General features: G+C 41.5%; 2 protein-coding genes across 2 annotated transcripts; both read left to right on the forward strand.

The window, feature by feature from the left end:
* The first annotated feature begins 234 nt into the window (after positions 1 to 234).
* On the forward strand, positions 235 to 9,369 carry LOC124267838 (transmembrane protein 201-like). Its single transcript, XM_046702830.1, has 7 exons — positions 235 to 379; positions 2,825 to 2,942; positions 3,303 to 3,473; positions 4,481 to 4,657; positions 5,935 to 6,173; positions 7,298 to 7,501; positions 9,236 to 9,369. The coding sequence occupies exons 1-7, from the start codon at positions 303 to 305 to the stop codon at positions 9,360 to 9,362; spliced, it is 1,113 nt and encodes a 370-aa protein (XP_046558786.1). The 5' UTR covers positions 235 to 302; the 3' UTR covers positions 9,363 to 9,369.
* A 115-nt stretch (positions 9,370 to 9,484) lies between these two features.
* Positions 9,485 to 19,653, forward strand: LOC124267839. The gene is made up of 4 exons (XM_046702831.1): positions 9,485 to 9,533; positions 13,321 to 13,456; positions 14,056 to 14,811; positions 18,730 to 19,653. Exons 2-4 carry the CDS (start codon positions 13,330 to 13,332, stop codon positions 18,816 to 18,818), a joined length of 972 nt encoding a protein of 323 aa, XP_046558787.1. The 5' UTR covers positions 9,485 to 9,533; positions 13,321 to 13,329; the 3' UTR covers positions 18,819 to 19,653.
* Positions 19,654 to 20,964: the final 1,311 nt, after the last annotated feature.

Raw genomic sequence — 20,964 nt, forward strand, 5'->3', positions numbered from 1 at the left:
CTGGATCCGCCCATGAGATTCGTGTCTGTGGAATAATATTTTTATATCCTTTGTATCCTACGACAATGGCCTCGGTGGATAGATGGTGTATTAAAATTAATGAGTCATTTTCATGTCCTACAAATTTCTAGCTGTGATTTCAGAAGATCGACTTTTGAGGTAAATGAATGATCCCTCGACGGATATCACTTTTAGTGCAACAAACCCTCCCCGTCTACTTCCGTTCACTGGCACGTGAAGTTTGCCGGCAGAATAGATCTATTGGGAGTGAGAAGTTGTCAAGTAGATCTAGTAAATTTAGAATGGAAACTTGGGTCTCCGTTGCTGGATTAGGTGGAGGTGGTGTTCTTGCAGCAGCATGTGCCTACAAAGTTCTTAGGTGCGGTTTGTTTTGAAATTGACAGCAAAAACATGCCTGGTTATCGAATTTCCCGCCTCGGTGTCAAATTCAATGGTGGGATTTCCACAAGACTGGGTCCTCCTCGAAAAATGCGCTCATTTGTACCAACTCAGTCTTCGAACAGCGTCATGTCCCCAATCGGTGTTTTAACCAAAATTAATTTCCAACATTTTTTAAAATGTGGAGATACCTGAATTTTAGCGTGGTGGAGTTGAATGTGTGTACAGTTCGTACCCAGTGTACGAGAAACATCCAACTGCTCTAACTATGATAAATTCAAATATTTCCCGATATTTCTGGTTAAGAATGGCAGATAAAACTATACTGCCAATATACTACATGGAAGCATTTACAATTTACTGTTTGTAATCTGCTCTTTAGAATATGTTGGGTGGTGGGGTAGGTAGACAAGTTTCTCCAGGTGGGTAAATCGTTCGCTGGTCACGCTGAAGAGCCGGGTTATATAGATTCCCGACAGGGGTACAATGTGTGCACCCATTTCCGTGTTTTATCATATTCCGGGATATTGCTGGAATATTGCTGAAAGCGAAGTAAAACCATTCTCACTCACTCTCGTTATGCATTATCATATCCCCGTTTCATCTAACTTCACATCTATCTAGTAGGTGCCTGTAATAAAAATAAACTGTCGGTTTAGTCATAACAGCCAATTTCCCTCATCAGAAGAGACCAGTGGAGTAGTACATACAAAGTAATGTTGAAGATGTACACAAAATATGTATGGATACACCTAGAGTTGATAACATATTACATGTTGGCTTCATGTGATTTGGGGCTGTGGGGGTAGCCTAGTGGTTAAAGTGTTGCCTTGACATGCCAAAGACCCGGGTTCGAATCCCCACATGGGTACAGTGTGTGAAGCCCATTTCTGCTGTCCCCTGTCGAGATGTTGCTGGAATATTGCTAAAAGCGGCGTAAAACCAAACTCACTCAGTCAGTCATGTGATTTGTCACGGCCTCTGTGGTGTAGTGGTTAGAGCGTCTGCCCGGAGAGAGGAATGTCGCGGATTCAATCCCCTGCTGCATCATACCAAAAGACGTTAAAATATGGTACTTGTTGGTCCCTGCCTGGCGCTCAGCATTAATGGGTCCACCAAGGACTGGTCGGCTCGGGTGTCAGTATAATGTGTCTGAGTGGGGTATACATGCTAAACTGCGGCATGGTATCACAGCAGAGCTACAGATAACTTTTGGGGTCATTCAGTAATGTACTCGCTTGTGTTCATCTCAATTGGGTATCCTAATTTTCCTTTGAGTAACCAAATAAGTTGTACCCACCTCACTCAAACTCAATTGGGTATTTTGCTAATTTGCATTAAATTTTAAAATATAACAAAGTATAAATGGTATTTATATTGCATCTGTAATATGAGAAACGATAAGAAAGACTGCATGTTCCCATGTTCATGTGTTGAAATAGAACCTCTCAATTTACCTCAGTTATTTTATCTATGCACCGGTACGCAAGCTAAGATTTGACATCTTTGTGTGTACGCATGTAAGGTCAAACATATTGAGTATTTACAAAACTTCAAGCGTACTTGTACGCAACTGACTTAATGAGAATTGAGTTTTCACATAAATATTTGCGTAATTTAAGCAGATACGCAGCTTATCTGTACCTCTGATCACAGTGAGCTAGCACTATAAAACCAGCTTAAGTCTGGGCTAGTACAAGCAGCCACACATACGCATGCACGTCGTCATATGAGCGAAATATTCTTAAGTGCGACGTTAAACCCATTTCACCTCACCTCACCTCATGTGATTTGTATTGCTGATGAGATAGTAACGACTGCAACAACTTCAGATTAGTTACTTGCCCTTGATTTGAGCGAGTTGGGTTTTATGTCATTTTTAGCAATATTCCAGCAATATCATGGTGGGGACTCAAGAAATAGGCTCACATATTGTACCCATGGGAGAATCGAATCCGGGCCTTGATTTGAGTAGTGACAGAAATAACAATAGTTGTCTTTGACATTGTAGGCAGTTCTATTAGTATTACTTTGATTGATAAAATTGAGAATTGTAGTTGGATCAATAAGAATAATACTATCATAGTACTGATAGAGAGGGGCGGTGGGGTAGCCTAGTGGTTAAAACGTCAGCTCATCATGGGGAAGACCCGGGTTCAACTCCCCACATGGGCACAATGTGTGAAGCTCATTTCTGTTGTCTTCTGCTGCAATATTGCTGGATTATTGCTAAAAGCGGTGTAAAACTAAACAAAGTCTCTGATAGAGAAGTAGAGCACATGGACCATAAAGATGTAAGTTGTACAATGCACAATAAGTGGCTTGTTATAGGTGTACAGATATTTGTTCCAGTTCTCATTTTGAATAGCTCCTTAGATCTTCAGTTCAGGTTTTCAGTCTAGAGTCCTATTTCTTGTTTTGCCAGACCACGCTTCCCAGTGCGTGTCAACTGTTGGTTCTGCAATGCCGACACGGTGGTGCCGTACGGGAACCGCAACTGCTGGGACTGTCCAAGCTGTGATCAGTACAATGGATTCGACAAAGTAGGTGAATGTCAACCTACATGGTCAGATGGCCACTTTGTATACACTGTACAAGTTGTTTTACTAACATTCTATCTGTTTCTTTCTCTTTATTAATCTTAATAATCATGGGAATGAAAAAAAAATCATCCGTTGCAGATATATCACAAAATATGGTCCCAAATCCGTGGCTCGTAGCAAAGTTGGAGAAATAGGTCGTCAGACTCGATGATTTGGATGATTGTGTGTTTACAATGATGGCTGTGTCAGCCACTTTTCCTATCTAGCCCAGACTTGATGCTGATTTGACTGATTTGACAGAGGTGTCTCTGTTGTCCACCCAGCCGATGAATCAATGACTCACTAACTCTATTGCTGCAGGCAGGGGACTACAACAAAGACATACCGGCCCAGCACATGCTGGAACTGAATCATGGTATTGGTTGTCGCCCGGAGGAGTATCTCGGCAGCTCCTCAGCTCTCTGTAATGGATGTGAACAGAACCAGCTGCTCAAGGTCAAACAGCTGGCCAGCTTTGTGCCCATGAATGAGGTATGTGAGAGTTTTGGGTTGGGAAGATGCAGTGGTTAGTCATATTCTCTGTTTCTGATACGATGTTCATCTCCTTACAGTGTTTCCGTTCTCCGGTATATACCTGAAAATCACCGGTAAAATTTGTTGGGGACCGGTAGATTGAAAGCCAACCGGACACTGTGTCCGGTAAATAATCATGTATTAAAATAAAAAATCATGGGTAAGCGAAATGACAGACTTGGCTGTGCTTTCATGGTCGCAAAAATTCTTATGTTTCGGAAATACCCAGGCTAAAAATAACTTTAAAATGAGTACTTACAGTATGGCAATAGGATACGACCGGGAAATTTCATTCAAGACCGGTAAAATTTTAGGTCGCCTGACACAGTGTGCAATAAATAATTAAGTCAGCGGAAACACTGCCTTAGGACCAAGGTCACTGCTGTCGCAATATAGCACGTTATCATTGTGTATCCTCGTGATGGTTCCAGGATGGAGTAAAGTTAGTATGCTTGTCTTAACTGATCATAACCAATGGTCAGGTTTGTTGAATAATTGCAAGCTGCACCATACCTCAACAGGTCATGATGTCACCCTGGACTGGATTATTTACATTGTGATACGTAGAGGTGGGGTAGCCCAGTGGTTAAAGCCTTCACTCGTGAAACCAAAGAAACATGTTCGAATCCCCACATGGGTACATTGTGTGAAGCCCATTTCTGGTGTCCCCAGCCGTGATATTGCTGAAATATTGTTTAAAGCAGTGTAAAACTAAACTGATTACATTCTGATAAAGTGATGAATGTTGCTGTTCAGTGTGAAGGGGTGGTGGGGTAGCCTAGTGGTTAAAGCGTTGGCTCGTCATGCCGAAGACCCGGGTTCGAATCCCCACATGGGTACAATGTGTGAAGCCCATTTCTGGTGTCCCCCGCCATGATGTTGCTGGAATATTGCTAAAAGCGGCGTAAAACCAAACTCAGTCAGTCAGTCTTCAGTGTGAAACAAGTCATGTATTCTGTGTTCAGGACAACTATGATGCTGAGATTGACGCCTACAAGGACCACCTGGAGAGGGTGTATGAACTCTGTGACCCCTGCAAGGTCGTTGTGGAGCATGAGTTGATGAAGCAGGATGATGCTCTCCGGGCCAAGCTGGATGCCAATACATCGACCATGTCCAACACTTCACAACAGTCTCACCTGGTGAGGAGTTGAAAAGACATAAGATATCAGTTTGGTAAACATGGTCAAGATGTATTTTGCTGAGCCCTCCTAGCCAGACATGTTTAGTCCATGTTGTCTGTCCTTGGTTCTTGATCTGACTGAAAGGCAAGTGTGCTTGTCAGGTGTCCATCGGCAAATTTGTCAGTGTCTTCTCAGAAACCACTGGCCCAATGAAGCTGAAACTTCACCTTGTTCGCATGTTTTTTCCACCCCCACCCCCTTCAAAATGCTGACACCTGAATTTGTTCACTAGGTTTAAATCCGACTGATAAGGCCACTACTCTTTATCTTTAAACACGATTACATTTGTTTCATATGTCGTTCAACCTGACTGTAACAATTCCTTTGACATTGGGAGACCTTGAACTTTGACCTTGCTGAAATTGAAGCAATTTTCCTACACTCTGTGATGTAATTTGTTATATATGCACATCAGCATGAGAGTATAATAAGTTAGTTACATAATGTTACGCAGACTTTGGCTTTCAAAGCATGGACAGCAGCATGTAGTGTTTTCCTCGCTGTTGTATAAGAAGTGGGTGATGTTGTGTACATGTAGCTATAGATCGCCTCCGTGGTGTAGTGGTTACAACGTCCGCCCGGAAGGTCGCTGGTTCGATCCCCGACCGCGTCATACCAAAAGACGTTAAAATATGGTACTTGTTGGTCCCTGCCTGGCGCTCGGCATTAATGGGTACAACAAGGACTGGTCGGCTCGGGAGTCAGTATAATGTGTCTGAGTGGGGTATTCATGCTTCACTGCGGCATGGTATCTCAGTGGGCTAGCACTATAAAACCAGCTTAAGTCTGGGCTAGTACAAGCAGCCGCACATACACATACACACGCATGCACGTCGTCATATGAGTGAAATATTCTCAAGCACAACGTTAAACCCAATTTCACCTCACCTCACCTCACATGTAGCTATATGTAGGTGTCAAACCATTCTGTTTTTGTCATATTTGAATGTTCGAATGATCTATATGATCTCCACCATGGAGAGTTCATTAGATGTACATTTCTCCATTTCTTGAATTGTTGAAGAGGATTGATTATTGTTTTTATTATGGCAGCCATATCCAATTTTTCATTAAATCTTCTAAATGTAAAAAAAAGTTTACCCTGTTTGGCATCAAAGATGACGGGTACAAATGAAATTCGGAGGGGCATAACTCTGTTCTAACATGGCCATTGTTTGATCAGATCCAACTCCCATTTAAGCACGGAATTTAACACAGCTCTTCTACACTTACAGAAAGGAGTGTCAGAGCTGTCCTCCCCAGCACAGTGCACTGCGGGTGATCTTCTCGGTATGACGTCTCTGGTGTGTGCATGTTTGGTGCTGGCCTACAGCCTGGGCCAGTATCCCAGCATGATCTCTGATGTGTGGCCACTGTTGACATTCGTGGAGATGATGCAGCCGTATCAGCAGGCTGTCCACTACACCGGCCTCTGTCTGTGCCTCATGTCCAAGATACTCATCGGGAAGGACAGGTACGTAGTACTTAGCTGGTTGTCATGACTACGTAGAATTCAACCCTGGAGGAATTCTGGGTAAGACCTGATCTGTGTCAACCTATGCTAATCGTACACAGCGACTTCACGGATTGGGGGGTCATGTTTTGTGACTTTGTTAATGGTGTGTCTTCATACCAGCTGACATGAATCATAGAATCTATTACTGGATTGTCTGGTCCAGACTTGTGTATTTACAGTCTGCTGTCATGTAGTTGGAATATTGTCGAGTGTGGTGGTATATAACAAGCAAGTCATCAATCCTAGAGTTTGGTCATCATCTGACTTGATCTGCTGTTTCATTACCGCTGGTCCTCACAGATGATTTGTTGAGGACCCATTGTGAAATATGATTGGCTGTACTTTGTTGTTATAGTCCGTTTGGCTCAAAAGCGGACCGATGAATTGCAATCTAACTCGAAAACTAATAAACATAAAATACTCAATAAACACCTGGCTGTCCCTTTCTCTGCACTCCTCCCTCGTAACAAACAGTGAACTGTGTCAATATTTTAATGATAGTTTGTTAAACAACATTATTATTTTTAGGACAAAAATTCTGCAAAACCTCACAGAGTGGGTATGATGTTTTGATTATGATCAGCGTTTCATTGAGTATGTTATGTTTATTAGTTTTCGAGTTAGATTGCAATTCATCGGTCCGCTTTTGAGCCAAACGGACTGTAGGTCATTTTGGTGTCCAAGATGTACACACAAACTGTGACTATTCCCAAATTAATCTTTTTGTAACTATGACTCTTATGAAAAGTTATTTAAATTAGTCTTAAGGCTTTCCCTGTCAATATGCTAACTCTGTTGTGACAGTCGTCCCTCTTCCTGTGCTCGGATGACACATCCCAGAAGCCGGGCTTGCTTGTCATTTGGTGATTTCCTCTTTTGTTACTGCAGTCCTATCAATGGTTACATACTGTACATGAGGTCACTTTTATTTGACTGATAACAAAGTCAATGAATTGTTAAGAGAAATCTACTGACTTTAATGCTTTCATATATAAAGGGCAGTTGAACTTTGAGTCCTGTCTTTGAACTGGTTAGTTTTAGTAATTGTTTCCATGGTTACGATTGACATTCCTGTATTTCAGACTGTTCCTGGTAGATGTTGTGGTGAGCATCACCTGGATATTATGTGCAGCTGCAGTGACAAGGGACATAACTCTGTGGTCACCTGGGATGGCTGTGGACAACAAGGTGCTGACGGTCCTGTTTGGTGTAAACTTGGTGCTGTCTGTGGCCAGCTGCATCATCACCAGGAGGAGGACGACAGCCACAACCAAGACCTTCAGGAGGTGAGCCCTAGGACCAGCCTGTATTAGCTATGAACTTTCTGTGTCTCTCTCCAGAGTCTAGTGCTCTTGGAGAACATGTCAGGAAGATTCCACAGTTGTTATCCTGCCTGGCACTTGACATTAGGGGAGCACACTCTCAGCTCTATAGAAGTCCTGTAACAGGGGAGAACACTCTCAGCTCTATAGAAGTCCTGTAACAGGGGAGAACACTCTCAGCTCTATAGAAGTCCTGTAACAGGGGAGAACACTCTCAGCTCTATAGAAGTCCTGTAACAGGGGAGAACACTCTCAGCTCTATAGAAGTCCTGTAATAGGGGAGAACACTCTCAGCTCTATAGAAGTCCTGTAATAGGGGAGAACACTCTCAGCTCTATAGAAGTCCTGTAATAGGGGAGAACACACTCTCAGCTCTATAGAAGTCCTGTAACAGGGGAGAACACTCTCAGCTCTATAGAAGTCCTGTAACAGGGGAGAACACTCTCAGCTCTATAGAAGTCCTGTAATAGGGGAGAACACTCTCAGCTCTATAGAAGTCCTGTAATAGGGGAGAACACTCTCAGAACACCTCAGCTCTATAGAAGTCCTGTAACAGGGGAGAACACTCTCATCTCTATAGAAGTCCTGTAACAGGGGAGAACACTCTCAGCTCTATAGAAGTCCTGTAACAGGGGAGAACACTCTCAGCTCTATAGAAGTCCTGTAATAGGGGAGAACACTCTCAGCTCTATAGAAGTCCTGTAACAGGGGAGAACACTCTCATCTCTATAGAAGTCCTGTAACAGGGGAGAACACTCTCAGCTCTATAGAAGTCCTGTAACAGGGGAGAACACTCTCAGCTCTATAGAAGTCCTGTAATAGGGGAGAACACTCTCATCTCTATAGAAGTCCTGTAACAGGGGAGAACACTCTCAGCTCTATAGAAGTCCTGTAACAGGGGAGAACACTCTCCTCACAGCTCTATAGAAGTCCTGTAACAGGGGAGAACACTCTCAGCTCTATAGAAGTCCTGTAATAGGGAGAACACTCTCAGCTCTATAGAAGTCCTGTAACAGGGGAGAACACTCTCAGCTCTATAGAAGTCCTGTAATAGGGAGAACACTCTCATCTCTATAGAAGTCCTGTAACAGGGAGAACACTCTCACAGCATCTCTATAGAAGTCCTGTAATAGGGGAGAACACTCTCAGCTCTATAGAAGTCCTGTAACAGGGGAGAACACTCTCAGCTCTATAGAAGTCCTGTAACAGGGGAGAACACTCTCAGCTCTATAGAAGTCCTGTAACAGGGGAGAACACTCTCAGCTCTATAGAAGTCCTGTAATAGGGGAGAACACTCTCACCGCTCTATATGGCTCTACAGAAGTCCTGCAACTGTGAAAGGGACAAATGAGCTCATTTTCCTTGTTAGATTAGTGTTTCAGGTTAGAGAGTGTATGCCTCAATGTGAGTATTGTATATTCCAGAGCCGTGAAGATCCGGGTTAGAATTGATCTTCAGTAACCCATGCTTGTCATATGAGGCAACCAACGGGATCGGGTGGTCAGGCTCGCTGACTTGGTTGACACATGTCATCGTATCCCTGTTGCGTAGTTCGATGCTCATGATGTTGATCACTGGTTTGTCTGGACCAGACTCGATTATTTACAGGCCGCCACTATATAGCTGGAATATTGCTGAGTGCGGCATAAACTAAATGTGCTCACTCACTGTATATTCCATCATCCAATCTCTATGCAGGCTTTCTCTCGACAAAAGCACAGGCAGCTATCAGAGTGAGGCTGAAACGGTTGCCATATCCTCCGTCAGCACCAGTCGAAGGGCACAAGCTGACCAGTCAGAGGTGAAGGAGGAGGGCACAACCTGACCTTGAGATGGAACCTGTCAAAACCAACTCAGAGGTGATTCAGGAGGAGAAATATTAATGATTTGGATGACCTACTTAATGGAGAACCGGAAGATGAGATGGGAAGCATTCTTGTCATAAAGGCTTACTCTCTTGGGTCTAACGGAAAACCAACTCAGATGAAGTCAGGAGATCGATGCTCAGTTGATCACTGGATCGCCTGGTCCAGAATTATTAATGATAATATTGCTGAGTTTATTACCTACTTAATGGAGAAGTCTGTTTAATAACATACATTTAATGCAATCCCATCATGTTGCATCTGCTGGTAAAATGAAAGTATTGACAGCTGTTTCCTGTAACCTGGGCTCCCACACAGATGATCTACCCTTGATGGACACTTTATGTATGTATCTAGGTTCTGTATGATTTGAAATAAGCTTGCAATGAAAACAGTATCAACATTGTCAGAACATTTTAGGAATGCTTCCTTTGGTATATGGTAACAGTCTTGTTAATGTAGGACAATGTCTTGACTCACACATGCACAAGTTTGTATGTGTGGGGCTGTGTAAAGACAGAGAAAGTAGTATTAGCTATTCTGAAAATTTCTTGTGGAATTGCCATCACTAAAAACAGATTTTCTGCGTTTCTACCAAACACTGTTTTGAAGTTTGTGTCCGGAAATAGAAAATACATTTTCTCCTTTTACTTGTTAAATTTGTAGCAATTAATTGTGGTCAAAGCACATTTTTTAAATGATTCTCAACAATCTTTCCAGAAATTGTGATGTTAGTTAACAGATAAGTCAGGTTTTTAGCTATGCATCTGGTGTTTGTCCATACAGAACTATATCAATGTTCCAGTTGATGATAGCTCTCATGTCTCAGCATTGTGTAGCTGTGTAGGGTTACACACACCTGACACCTGTAGTATTGGGTTTGAATCCCAGTATGTCCCAGTTGTGTTTCTAGGTTCGCTGTGTAGGGTTACACACACCTGACACCTGTAGTATTGGGTTTGAATCCCAGTATGTCCCAGTTGTGTTTCTAGGTTCGCTGTGTAGGGTTACACACACCTGACACTTGTAGTCTTGGGTTTGAATCCCAGTATGTCCCAGTTGTGTTTCTAGGTTCGCTGTGTAGGGTTACTCACACCAGACACCTGTAGTCTTGGGTTTGAATCCCAGTATGTCCCAGTTGTGTTTCTAGGTTCGCTGTGCAGGGTTACTCACACCAGACACCTGTAGTCTTGGGTTTGAATCCCATTATGTCCCAGTTGTGTTTCTAGGTTCAGCTGTGCAGGGTTACTCACACCAGACACCTGTGGTCTTGGGTTTGAATCCCATTATGTCCCAGTTGTGTTTCTAGGTTCGCTGTGCAGGGTTACTCACACCAGACACCTGTAGTCTTGGGTTTGAATCCCAGTATGTCCCAGTTGTGTTTCTAGGTTCGCTGTGCAGGGTTACTCACACCAGACACCTGTAGTCTTGGGTTTGAATCCCAGTATGTCCCAGTTGTGTTTCTAGGTTCGCTGTGTAGGGTTACTCACACTTGAAACCTGTAGTCTTGGGTTTGAATCCCAGTATGTCCCAGTTGTGTTTCTAGGTTCTCTGTGTAGGGTTACTCACAATTGAAACCTGTAGTCTTGGGTTTGAATCCCAGTATGTCCCAGTTGTGTTTCTAGGTTCTCTGTGTAGGGTTACTCACACTTGAAACCTGTAGTCTTGGGTTTGAATCCCAGTATGTCCCAGTTGTGTTTCTAGGTTCGCTGTGTAGGGTTACTCACAATTGAAACCTGTAGTCTTGGGTTTGAATCCCAGTATGTCCCAGTTGTGTTTCTAGGTTTGCTGTGCAGGGTTACACACACCAGACACCTGTAGTCTTGGGTTTGAATCCCAGTATGTCCCAGTTGTGTTTCTAGGTTCGCTGTGTAGGGTTACAGACACCTGTAGTCTTGGGTTTGAATCCCAGTATGTCCCAGTTGTGTTTCTAGGTTCGCTGTGTAGGGTTACTCACAATTGAAACCTGTAGTCTTGGGTTTGAATCCCAGTATGTCCCAGTTGTGTTTCTAGGTTAAGCTGTGTAGGGTTACTCACACCATTGACACCTGTAGTCTTGGGTTTGAATCCCAGTATGTCCCAGTTGTGTTTCTAGGTTCAGCTGTGCAGGGTTACTCACACCAGACACCTGTAGTCTTGGGTTTGAATCCCAGTATGTCCCAGTTGTGTTTCTAGGTTGCAGTGTAGGGTTACTCACACTTGAAACCTGTAGTCTTGGGTTTGAATCCCAGTATGTCCCAGTTGTGTTTCTAGGTTCTCTGTGTAGGGTTACTCACACCAGACACCTGTAGTCTTGGGTTTGAATCCCAGTATGTCCCAGTTGTGTTTCTAGGTTCTCTGTGTAGGGTTACTCACACCTTGACACCTGTAGTCTTGGGTTTGAATCCCAGTATGTCCCAGTTGTGTTTCTAGGTTCTGCTGTGTAGGGTTACTCACACCAGACACCTGTAGTCTTGGGTTTGAATCCCAGCATGTCCCAGTTGTGTTTCTAGGTTCAAGCTGTGTAGGGTTACTCACACCAGACACCTGTAGTCTTGGTTCCCAGTATGTCCCAGTTGTGTTTCTACCAGACACCAGACTGTAGTCTTGGGTTTGAATCCCAGTATGTCCCAGTTGTGTTTCTAGGTCTGGCTGTGTAGGGTTACTCACACCAGAACACCTGTAGTCTTGGGTTTGAACCTGTAGTCCAGTATGTCCCAGTTGTGTTTCTAGGTTCGCTGTGTAGGGTTACTCACACCAGACACCTGTAGTCTTGGGTTTGAATCCCAGTATGTCCCAGTTGTGTTTCTAGGTTAAGCTGTGCAGGGTTACTCACACCTGACACCTGTAGTCTTGGGTTTGAATCCCAGCATGTCCCAGTTTCTATGTCCCAGTTGTGTTTCTCAGGTCCCAGTTGTGTTTCTACAGGGTTACACACACCAGACACCTGTAGTCTTGGGTTTGAATCCCAGTATGTCCCAGTTGTGTTTCTAGGTTAAGCTGTGTAGGGTTACACACACCTGACACCTGTAGTCTTGGGTTTGAATCCCAGTATGTCCCAGTTGTGTTTCTAGGTTCGGCTGTGTAGGGGTTACACACACCTGACACCTGTAGTCTTGGGTTTGAATCCCAGTATGTCCCAGTTGTGTTTCTAGGTTCCCAGTTGTGTTTCTAGCTGTGTAGGGTTACACACACCAGACACCTGTAGTCTTGGGTTTGAATCCCAGTATGTCCCAGTTGTTGTGTTTCTAGGTTCGGCTGTGTAGGGTTACACACACCTGACACTTGTAGTCTTGGGTTTGAATCCCAGTATGTCCCAGTTGTGTTTCTAGGTTCTCTGTGTAGGGTTACTCACACCAGACACCTGTAGTCTTGGGTTTGAATCCCAGTATGTCCCAGTTGTGTTTCTAGGTTCGCTGTGTAGGGTTACTCACACCAGACACCTGTAGTCTTGGGTTTGAATCCCAGTATGTCCCAGTTGTGTTTCTAGGTTCTCTGTGCAGGGTTACACACACCAGACACCTGTAGTCATGTGTTTGAATCCCAGTATGTCCCAGTTGTGTTTCTAGGTTCTCTGTGCAGGGTTACACACACCAGACACCTGTAGTCATGTGTTTGAATCCCAGTATGTCCCAGTTGTGTTTCTAGGTTCTCTGTGCAGGGTTACACACACCAGACACCTGTAGTCATGGGTTTGAATCCCAGTCTGTCCCAGTTCTAGGTTTGTCAGCACAAGACCCGTGTTCATGGGTTTCTTTAGTGTCCCAGATCTGTGTCACTTTGGATTTGTGTTGTACGTTTAGCTGACATGCCGTACGTAGTATTGCAGGATTACTGTTCAAAGTTGCATTGAAACCAATCAGAATCAGAACCCTGCATGCAGATTTATGTCTGTAACAGTGAAATAGAAAACATACATTAATATATAAACATCCGTACTGTTCAGGTATGTTTTCCATGACGGGCAGCCAGGCCAGCTTTACTTCATTGAGTGCCATCCCTCGTCCATTGCTGGGTCCAGCACGGCCCCTGATCAGCCCCGCCCGACTACGTGTGACGTCTTCCACACCCACAGGTGGGTCACTAACTTCCAAAGTTGTTGGGGCATGGAGTTTGCATGACATCTTTTTTTTTTCTTTTTTGATTTTTTTTTTTTTTTTGGGGGTGTGTGTGTGTTTGTGTGTGTGAGCGCGCATGCGTGCATGTTCTATTTTGGGGGAGGTTTATGTGACATTCCTGTTGTATTAGTTGTCAACGATGGAAAGCATAATGAACTGTGGACATTATCTCCCAAAAGCCAGTTAGCATCTGAAACTGAAACTTTGTTCTTGCTCCTGACAGAATTTGTTCAAGAGATTTGAATTTGGTTTTGAGTGAAGCCACTCTGTTATCTGTGACCATAAGTTGGGCCGTTTGAGGAAGGTAACGATTCCTTTATTACAGCAGGTAGGACAATCTATTGCATGCATTCTTTTTATATGTACTTTGTGATGAACATGTAGAAGAGCAAACCCATTCATCCAATATTCTCTGTGTGTCAAAAATTTTGTATTCGTGTGAATTGTGGGATATTGGTAAAGTCACAATGCTTGTGTAATAAACAGAGGATCCTGGTTGCGAATAATGTCCCATATAAAATGTATATCTGCAGTAATGTTTCATTCTGTTTGGTAGACATCTTTAATCAAAAGTCATCAAGTGGACCGACCCTTCACACGAACCCTGCCTTTGATTCAAGAAGCCGACAGTCTCTGCAGTTTCCCAGGCTCCAGACTCAAGTCCGGAACAATCCCTTCCTTGAGCAGAGCCTCACAACAGAGAGACTGTCTCTCTTCAACTCTCAGATCTCAGGTAATACAGTATCACAACATCCGTGGCAGACGAAAAGAGACAGTGAGGCAAGTTCTACAAGACAGTTTGACGTCAGTGTGTCCGAGCAGAGCACGATACAAGCCTCACCACTCAGGAACAGCACTCTGTGGCAGCACGCCAAGTTCGGCCAGACTCATCTGTCACCAGATAAACTGTCTCAGTGCAAGTTCACGTCTCAAAAACCTCAGGGTTCTCCCAAGCAGAGCCTTCAGACAGATGTTTGTAGAGGCCTGACCCGTCCAAGTACACCCATCAGGAAGTCGCTATGGCAACAGAACATCATGCAGGAGTTGGACAATCAGGTGACTGTGCCTGTGATAGAGAACAATGTGTTTCAGAGGACTGATACTGGGCCAGTTGTGTCCAGTGCTGTGAAGAGTGCGGAATCCTGTGTGTTGACTTCCAGCACGATGATGTCATCGCTGGACGATGACTTTCTGAGACGGAGACATGTGCAATCAGTTGAGGAGGAAACTAGTCAGGTGAAAGAGGATTCCACCAAGTCATCTGATTGTCTGGTTGACAGCACAGTCGTCATTAAACCCAGCAAGCCAAGCAGTAAGTGTAGAAGCAGGATGTCACAGGGGGATCTGTGGGGGGAATAGTCTTCAGGACACTAGGTGTTGTAATTGCAGTGTTGGATACAGTGGTTGAAGAGATTCTCTAGAATGTGTCACCACAGGCTTTCCATCCACATCTAGCTGTCTTGTCTTGAGACCCGTGAATATTTGGGTTAGAATTGGTTTCCCAGTAACCCATTCTTGTCGTAAGAGGCGACTAACAGGATCTGGTGGCCAAGCTCCATGACTTGGTTGGCACATCTCACCATATCCCAATTGCGTAGATCGAGGCTCATGCTGTTGATCACTGGATTTTCTGGTCCAGACTCAATTATTTATAGGCCACAGCCATATAGCTGGAATATTGCGGCGTAAAACTGAACTCGCTCACTGTCTAGTCCAGACTCCAGTTCCACCAGTATTGAGGTGATGTAGATGTAGTCTATCATGTGTGAAGCAGCCAGGGCAGTTCAGAGTTCCAATATCATATATTGGTATTGTGTGCAAGATACATAGAGAATACTAAACAATGTCCCGTGTAGTACCATATATATCATATATTGGTATTGTGTGCAAGATACATAGAGAATACTAAACAATGTCCCGTGTAGTACCATATATATCATATATTGGTATTGTGTGCAAGATACATAGAGAATACTAAACGATGTCCTGTGTAGTACCATATATATCATATATTGGTATTGTGTGCAAGATACATAGAGAATACTAAACGATGTCCCGTGTACTACCATATATATCATATATTGGTATTGTGTGCAAGATACATAGAGAATACTAAACGATGTCCCGTGTAGTACCATATATATCATATATTGGTATTGTGTGCAAGATACATAGAGAATACTAAACGATGTCCCTGTGTAGTACCATATATATCATATATTGGTATTGTGTGCAAGATACATAGAGAATACTAAACGATGTCCCGTGTATTGGTATTGTGTGTAGGATACCATATATATCATATATTGGTATTGTGTGCAAGATACATAGAGAATACTAAACGATGTCCCGTGTAGTACCATATATATCATATATTGGTATTGTGTGCAAGATACATAGAGAATACTAAACCATGTCCTGTGTAATACCATATATATATCATATATTGGTATTGTGTGCAAGATACATAGAGAATACTAAATGATGTCCCGTGTAGTACCATATATATCATATATTGGTATTGTGTGTAAGATACATAGAGAATACTAAACGATGTCCCGTGTAGTACCATATATATCATATATTGGTATTGTGTGCAAGATACATAGAGAATACTAAACGATGTCCCGTGTAGTACCATATATATCATATATTGGTATTGTGTGCAAGATACATAGAGAATACTAAACGATGTCCTGTGTGTAATACCATATATATCATCATAAATGGTATTGGTGCAAGATACATAGAGAATACTAACTGATGTCCCGTGTAATACCATATATATCATATATTGCATTGTGTTAGATATAGAGAATACTAAATGATGTCCCGTGTAATACCATATATATGAAACGAGTAAATGTATTGTGTGCAAGATACATAGAGAATACTAAACGATGTCCCGTGTAGTACCATATATATCATATATTGGTATTGTGTGCAAGATACATAGAGAATACTAAACGATGTCCCGTGTAGTACCATATATATCATATATTGGTATTGTGTGCAAGATACATAGAGAATACTAAGCGATGTCCCGTGTAGTACCATATATATCATATATTGGTATTGTAAATGCAAGATACATAGAGAATACTAAACGATGTCCCGTGTAGTACCATATATATCATATATTGGTATTGTGTGCAAGATACATAGAGAATACTAAACGATGTCCCGTGTAGTACCATATATATCATATATTGGTATTGTGTGCAAGATACATAGAGAATACTAATGCGATGTCATATATTATATTGTGTAGTACCATATATATCATATATTGGTATTGTGTGCAAGATACATAGAGAATACTAAACGATGTCCTGTGTAGTACCATATATATCATATATTGGTATTGTGTGCAAGATAAACATAGAGAATACTAATTGTGTGCGATGTCCTGTGTAGTACCATATATATATCATATATTGGTATTGTGTGCAAGATACATAGAGAATACTAAGCGATGTCCCGTGTAGTACCATATATATCATATATTGGTATTGTGTGCAAGATACATAGAGAATACTAAACGATGTCCCGTGTAGTACCATATATATCATATATTGGTATTGTGTGCAAGATACATAGAGAATACTAAGCGATGTCCCGTGTCCCGTGTACCATATATATCATATATTGGTATTGTGTGCAAGATACATAGAGAATACTAAACGATGTCCCGTGTGGTACCATATATATCATATATTGGTATTGTGTGCAAGATACATAGAGAATACTAAACGTGTAAATGATTGTTGTGTGTAGTACCATATATATCATCATATTGGTATTGTGTGCAAGATACATAGAGAATACTAAATGATGTCCCGTGTAGTACCATATATATCATATATTGGTATTGTGTGCAAGATACAAAGAGAATACTAAACGATGTCCCGTGTAGTACCATATATATCATATATTGGTATTGTGTGCAAGATACATAGAGAATACTAAACGATGTCCTGTGTAGTACCATATATATCATATATTGGTATTGTGTGCAAGATACATAGAGAATACTAAACGATGTCCCGTGTAATACCATATATATATCATATATTGGTATTGTGTGCAAGATACATAGAGAATACTAAATGATGTCCTGTGTAGTACCATATATATCATATATTGGTATTGTGTGCAAGATACATAGAGAATACTAAACGATGTCCCGTGTAGTACCATATATATCATATATTGGTATTGTGTGCAAGATACATAGAGAATACTAAACGATGTCCCGTGTAGTACCATATATATCATATATTGGTATTGTGTGCAAGATACATAGAGAATACTAAACGATGTCCCGTGTAGTACCATATATATCATATATTGGTATTGTGTGCAAGATACATAGAGAATACTAAACGATGTCCCGTGTAGTACCATATATATCATATATTGGTATTGTGTGCAAGATACATAGAGAATACTAAACGATGTCTAAAGCGATGTCCCGTGTAGTACCATATATATCATATATTGGTATTGTGTGCAAGATACATAGAGAATATACTAAACGATGTCCCGTGTAGTACCATATATATCATATATTGGTATACATGTGCATAATATCATATATTGGTATTGTGTGCAAGATACATAGAGAATACTAAACAATGTCCTGTGTAGTACCATATATATCATATATTGGTATTGTGTGCAAGATACATAGAGAATACTAAACGATGTCCCGTGTAGTACCATATATATCATATATTGGTATTGTGTGCAAGATACATAGAGAATACTAGAAAAGCGATGTCCTGTGTACGGTACATATATGGTATGAAAGAAAACTAAAGTGAATGGTTTGGTATCTAACAAGCGAAAGCGAGTTAGATACCAATACCTTTCACAAGTTTCATAAATTAAAATACTGTATTACACGGGACATTGTTTAGTATTTTATTTATTACTCAACCAACATTAGCAAAATAATATCGAGCAAAGTACTTTTTCCTAAGAATTCAATGAGTGTGATGACTCTCAGCTTTCTGTGAGTCAAGCAAGGTCTAATACTGTTGTGACAGAGGTATTAGCATTGTGACGTCATAACTGTAAACCAGTTTTACGTCATACGTACGGCACCACGTGATGTTATTACACAATGTGGAATAACATTGTAAAATTATTAAACAGTGATATCTTCAACGGATGAGTAATAAATGTACCTATGTCTTTGTGATGCCTATCTTACTTTCCGTTACAGATCTGAAGACGCTGGGACTTGGGGCTGTCCTGGTCGCTAGTGTTCTGGGGAATGCTGTTTTGGTGGTGTACTTGTTCAGCAAGAGCTGAAGGAAACAACAGCATACACTGACATTTGATGGCGGCTGTTGTAGGACAGCACTCAGTCTCTGATGCTCAGGGTGGTTGGGCTGGAATGACACTAGTCACTGTTCCCGACCATAATCGACCAGACTGTTTGTGCCATTCCTGGATATGCATATACTGAATGAGGGATACTTTTCTCCGTCATGGCTTGTCATGATTTTCAGAGAAAGAGCAAAGATATCATGTGGACACGATTATTAACATCTTTGTGATAATGATAACATAAGCCAAATGACAGACATATCTTTTGATCTCATCTCTGTAATGTTGATCATGATCATGTTACTATGCCTTCCTTTATTGCAGGGTTGATAAATTATTATTCAGATGACCATCCGGTACACCATGTGTTGCTAATTCCTACTTCTCCTTGGTCATTACCATGGTTACAAGACCGCACATGGTTTTCATTATAATTAACTGTTTGGCTTGTGTTCTTTAAATACATTTTTTCAGTCAAATTAAGCATAAAGGCTTGATGTGGGAATACATTCAGTCAACACACACTGCATGTGGCACACAGGCCTGTGGAAAACAATTTTAAAAACGTGTGCCATTTGTTGACTTTATCAAGTTAATGCGATATTATCACAAAATATTATTTATAGTCCCCCGTAATTATAATTTTTAATAAATAGAAATAGTTTTTTGAAATGTCACTGTTATAACCATAAAACAACTGAAGAATGACGTGTCACTTGGCATATGATTGGATCAACCCAAAATTCAGGTCATATTAACATGTTTGTGTCCTACACTGCTTTCAGTAATAAGACTTGGGTGCTGAGGTATTGTACAACACCCCCCAGGTCACTCAGTTACTGTTGAGTTTACTGGGTCAGACAGGTGTTCCCACGAACACCTGGCCAGAATGTAGCAGTACTTGTCATCAGGTTCTCTCATGGTGTCGTAAATCACATCGTTTTCAAACGGTTATAGACATTATTTTTATATAAAATGAAAAATAAAATGTTGAATAATTTTATAATTAATTTTAGACATGATCAAATGTTTTCTTAATTTGTAACCCGTGGAGGTCCGGGTTAGAATGAACCTTCAGTAACCCATTCTTGTCGTAAGAGGCGACTAACGGGATTGGGTGGTCAGGCTCGCTGGCTTGGTTGACACATGTCATCAGTTCCCAATTGCGTATGTCGATGCTCATGCTGTTGATCACTGGATCGTCTGGTCCAGACTCGATTATTTACAGACCACCGCCATATAGCTGGAATATTGCTGAGTGCGCGGCTTAAAACTAAACTCACTCACTCACTCACTGGAGATGGAAAATGTTTTCTTGCTTTGACGTATATCTAGTTGGCATCAATATCTACTGTAAAGATGCTTTAGCTGTGATGTAGAATTATTTTATAAAAACATAAATACTACATACAGAAGTTAAACATTGATTACCTGGGAAAGGTTAGCTGGGATGGGGCAGAACTTGACTTTGTCATTTAATGGATATTGTGATCTAATTACAATCTATGATGTACAACAGTCTGATAAACTGGTTGTCACAATCTGACAAGTCTGTGAGTTACATCCATTTATGGTCCGTTTGGCTCAAAAGCGGACCGATGAATTGCAATCTTACTCAAAAACTAATAAACATAACATACTCAATGAAACAATGATCATAATCAAAACGTCAGACCAACTCTGTTATTAGTTTGCAGAATATATGTCCTAAAATTTGAAAAGTTGTTTAACAAACTATCATTAAAATTTTGACACAGTTCACTATGTGTTACGAGGGAGGAGTGCAGAGAAAGGGACAGCCAGGTGTTAGAGAAGCAGGTGCACAAGTGCCGACAAAGTTATTGATTCATTAACCTGTGCTGTGCCATCTCCATCCTTTCTCGCACACCTGGCTGTCCCTTTCTCTGCACTCCTCCCTTGTAACAAATAGTGAACTATGTCAATATTTTAATGATAGTTTGTTAAACAACTTTTCAAATTTTAGGACATAAATTCTGCAAAAACCTCACAGAGTTGGTCTGATGTTTTGATTATGATCAGTGTTTCATTTGAGTATTTTAGAATTATTAGTTTTCAAGTTAAATTGCATTTCATCGGTCCGCTTTTGAGCCAAACGGACTATAGTTCC

This window comes from Haliotis rubra, unplaced genomic scaffold (assembly GCF_003918875.1).
Source record: "Haliotis rubra isolate DU_JTF1 unplaced genomic scaffold, ASM391887v1 Scf134, whole genome shotgun sequence".
Taxonomy (NCBI): domain Eukaryota; kingdom Metazoa; phylum Mollusca; class Gastropoda; order Lepetellida; family Haliotidae; genus Haliotis; species Haliotis rubra.

Bases quoted from the DNA above. Each gene is read 5' to 3' on its own strand.
- LOC124267838 (XM_046702830.1), top strand. From the start codon at position 303: ATGGAAACTTGGGTCTCCGTTGCTGGATTAGGTGGAGGTGGTGTTCTT. The intron at 2,943-3,302 runs GTAGGTGAATGT...CTATTGCTGCAG, and splicing joins AGTACAATGGATTCGACAAA to GCAGGGGACTACAACAAAGA. The intron at 4,658-5,934 runs GTGAGGAGTTGA...CTACACTTACAG, and splicing joins CTTCACAACAGTCTCACCTG to AAAGGAGTGTCAGAGCTGTC.
- LOC124267839 (XM_046702831.1), top strand. From the start codon at position 13,330: ATGTTTTCCATGACGGGCAGCCAGGCCAGCTTTACTTCATTGAGTGCC. The intron at 13,457-14,055 runs GTGGGTCACTAA...TCTGTTTGGTAG, and splicing joins GACGTCTTCCACACCCACAG to ACATCTTTAATCAAAAGTCA. The intron at 14,812-18,729 runs GTAAGTGTAGAA...TTTCCGTTACAG, and splicing joins TAAACCCAGCAAGCCAAGCA to ATCTGAAGACGCTGGGACTT.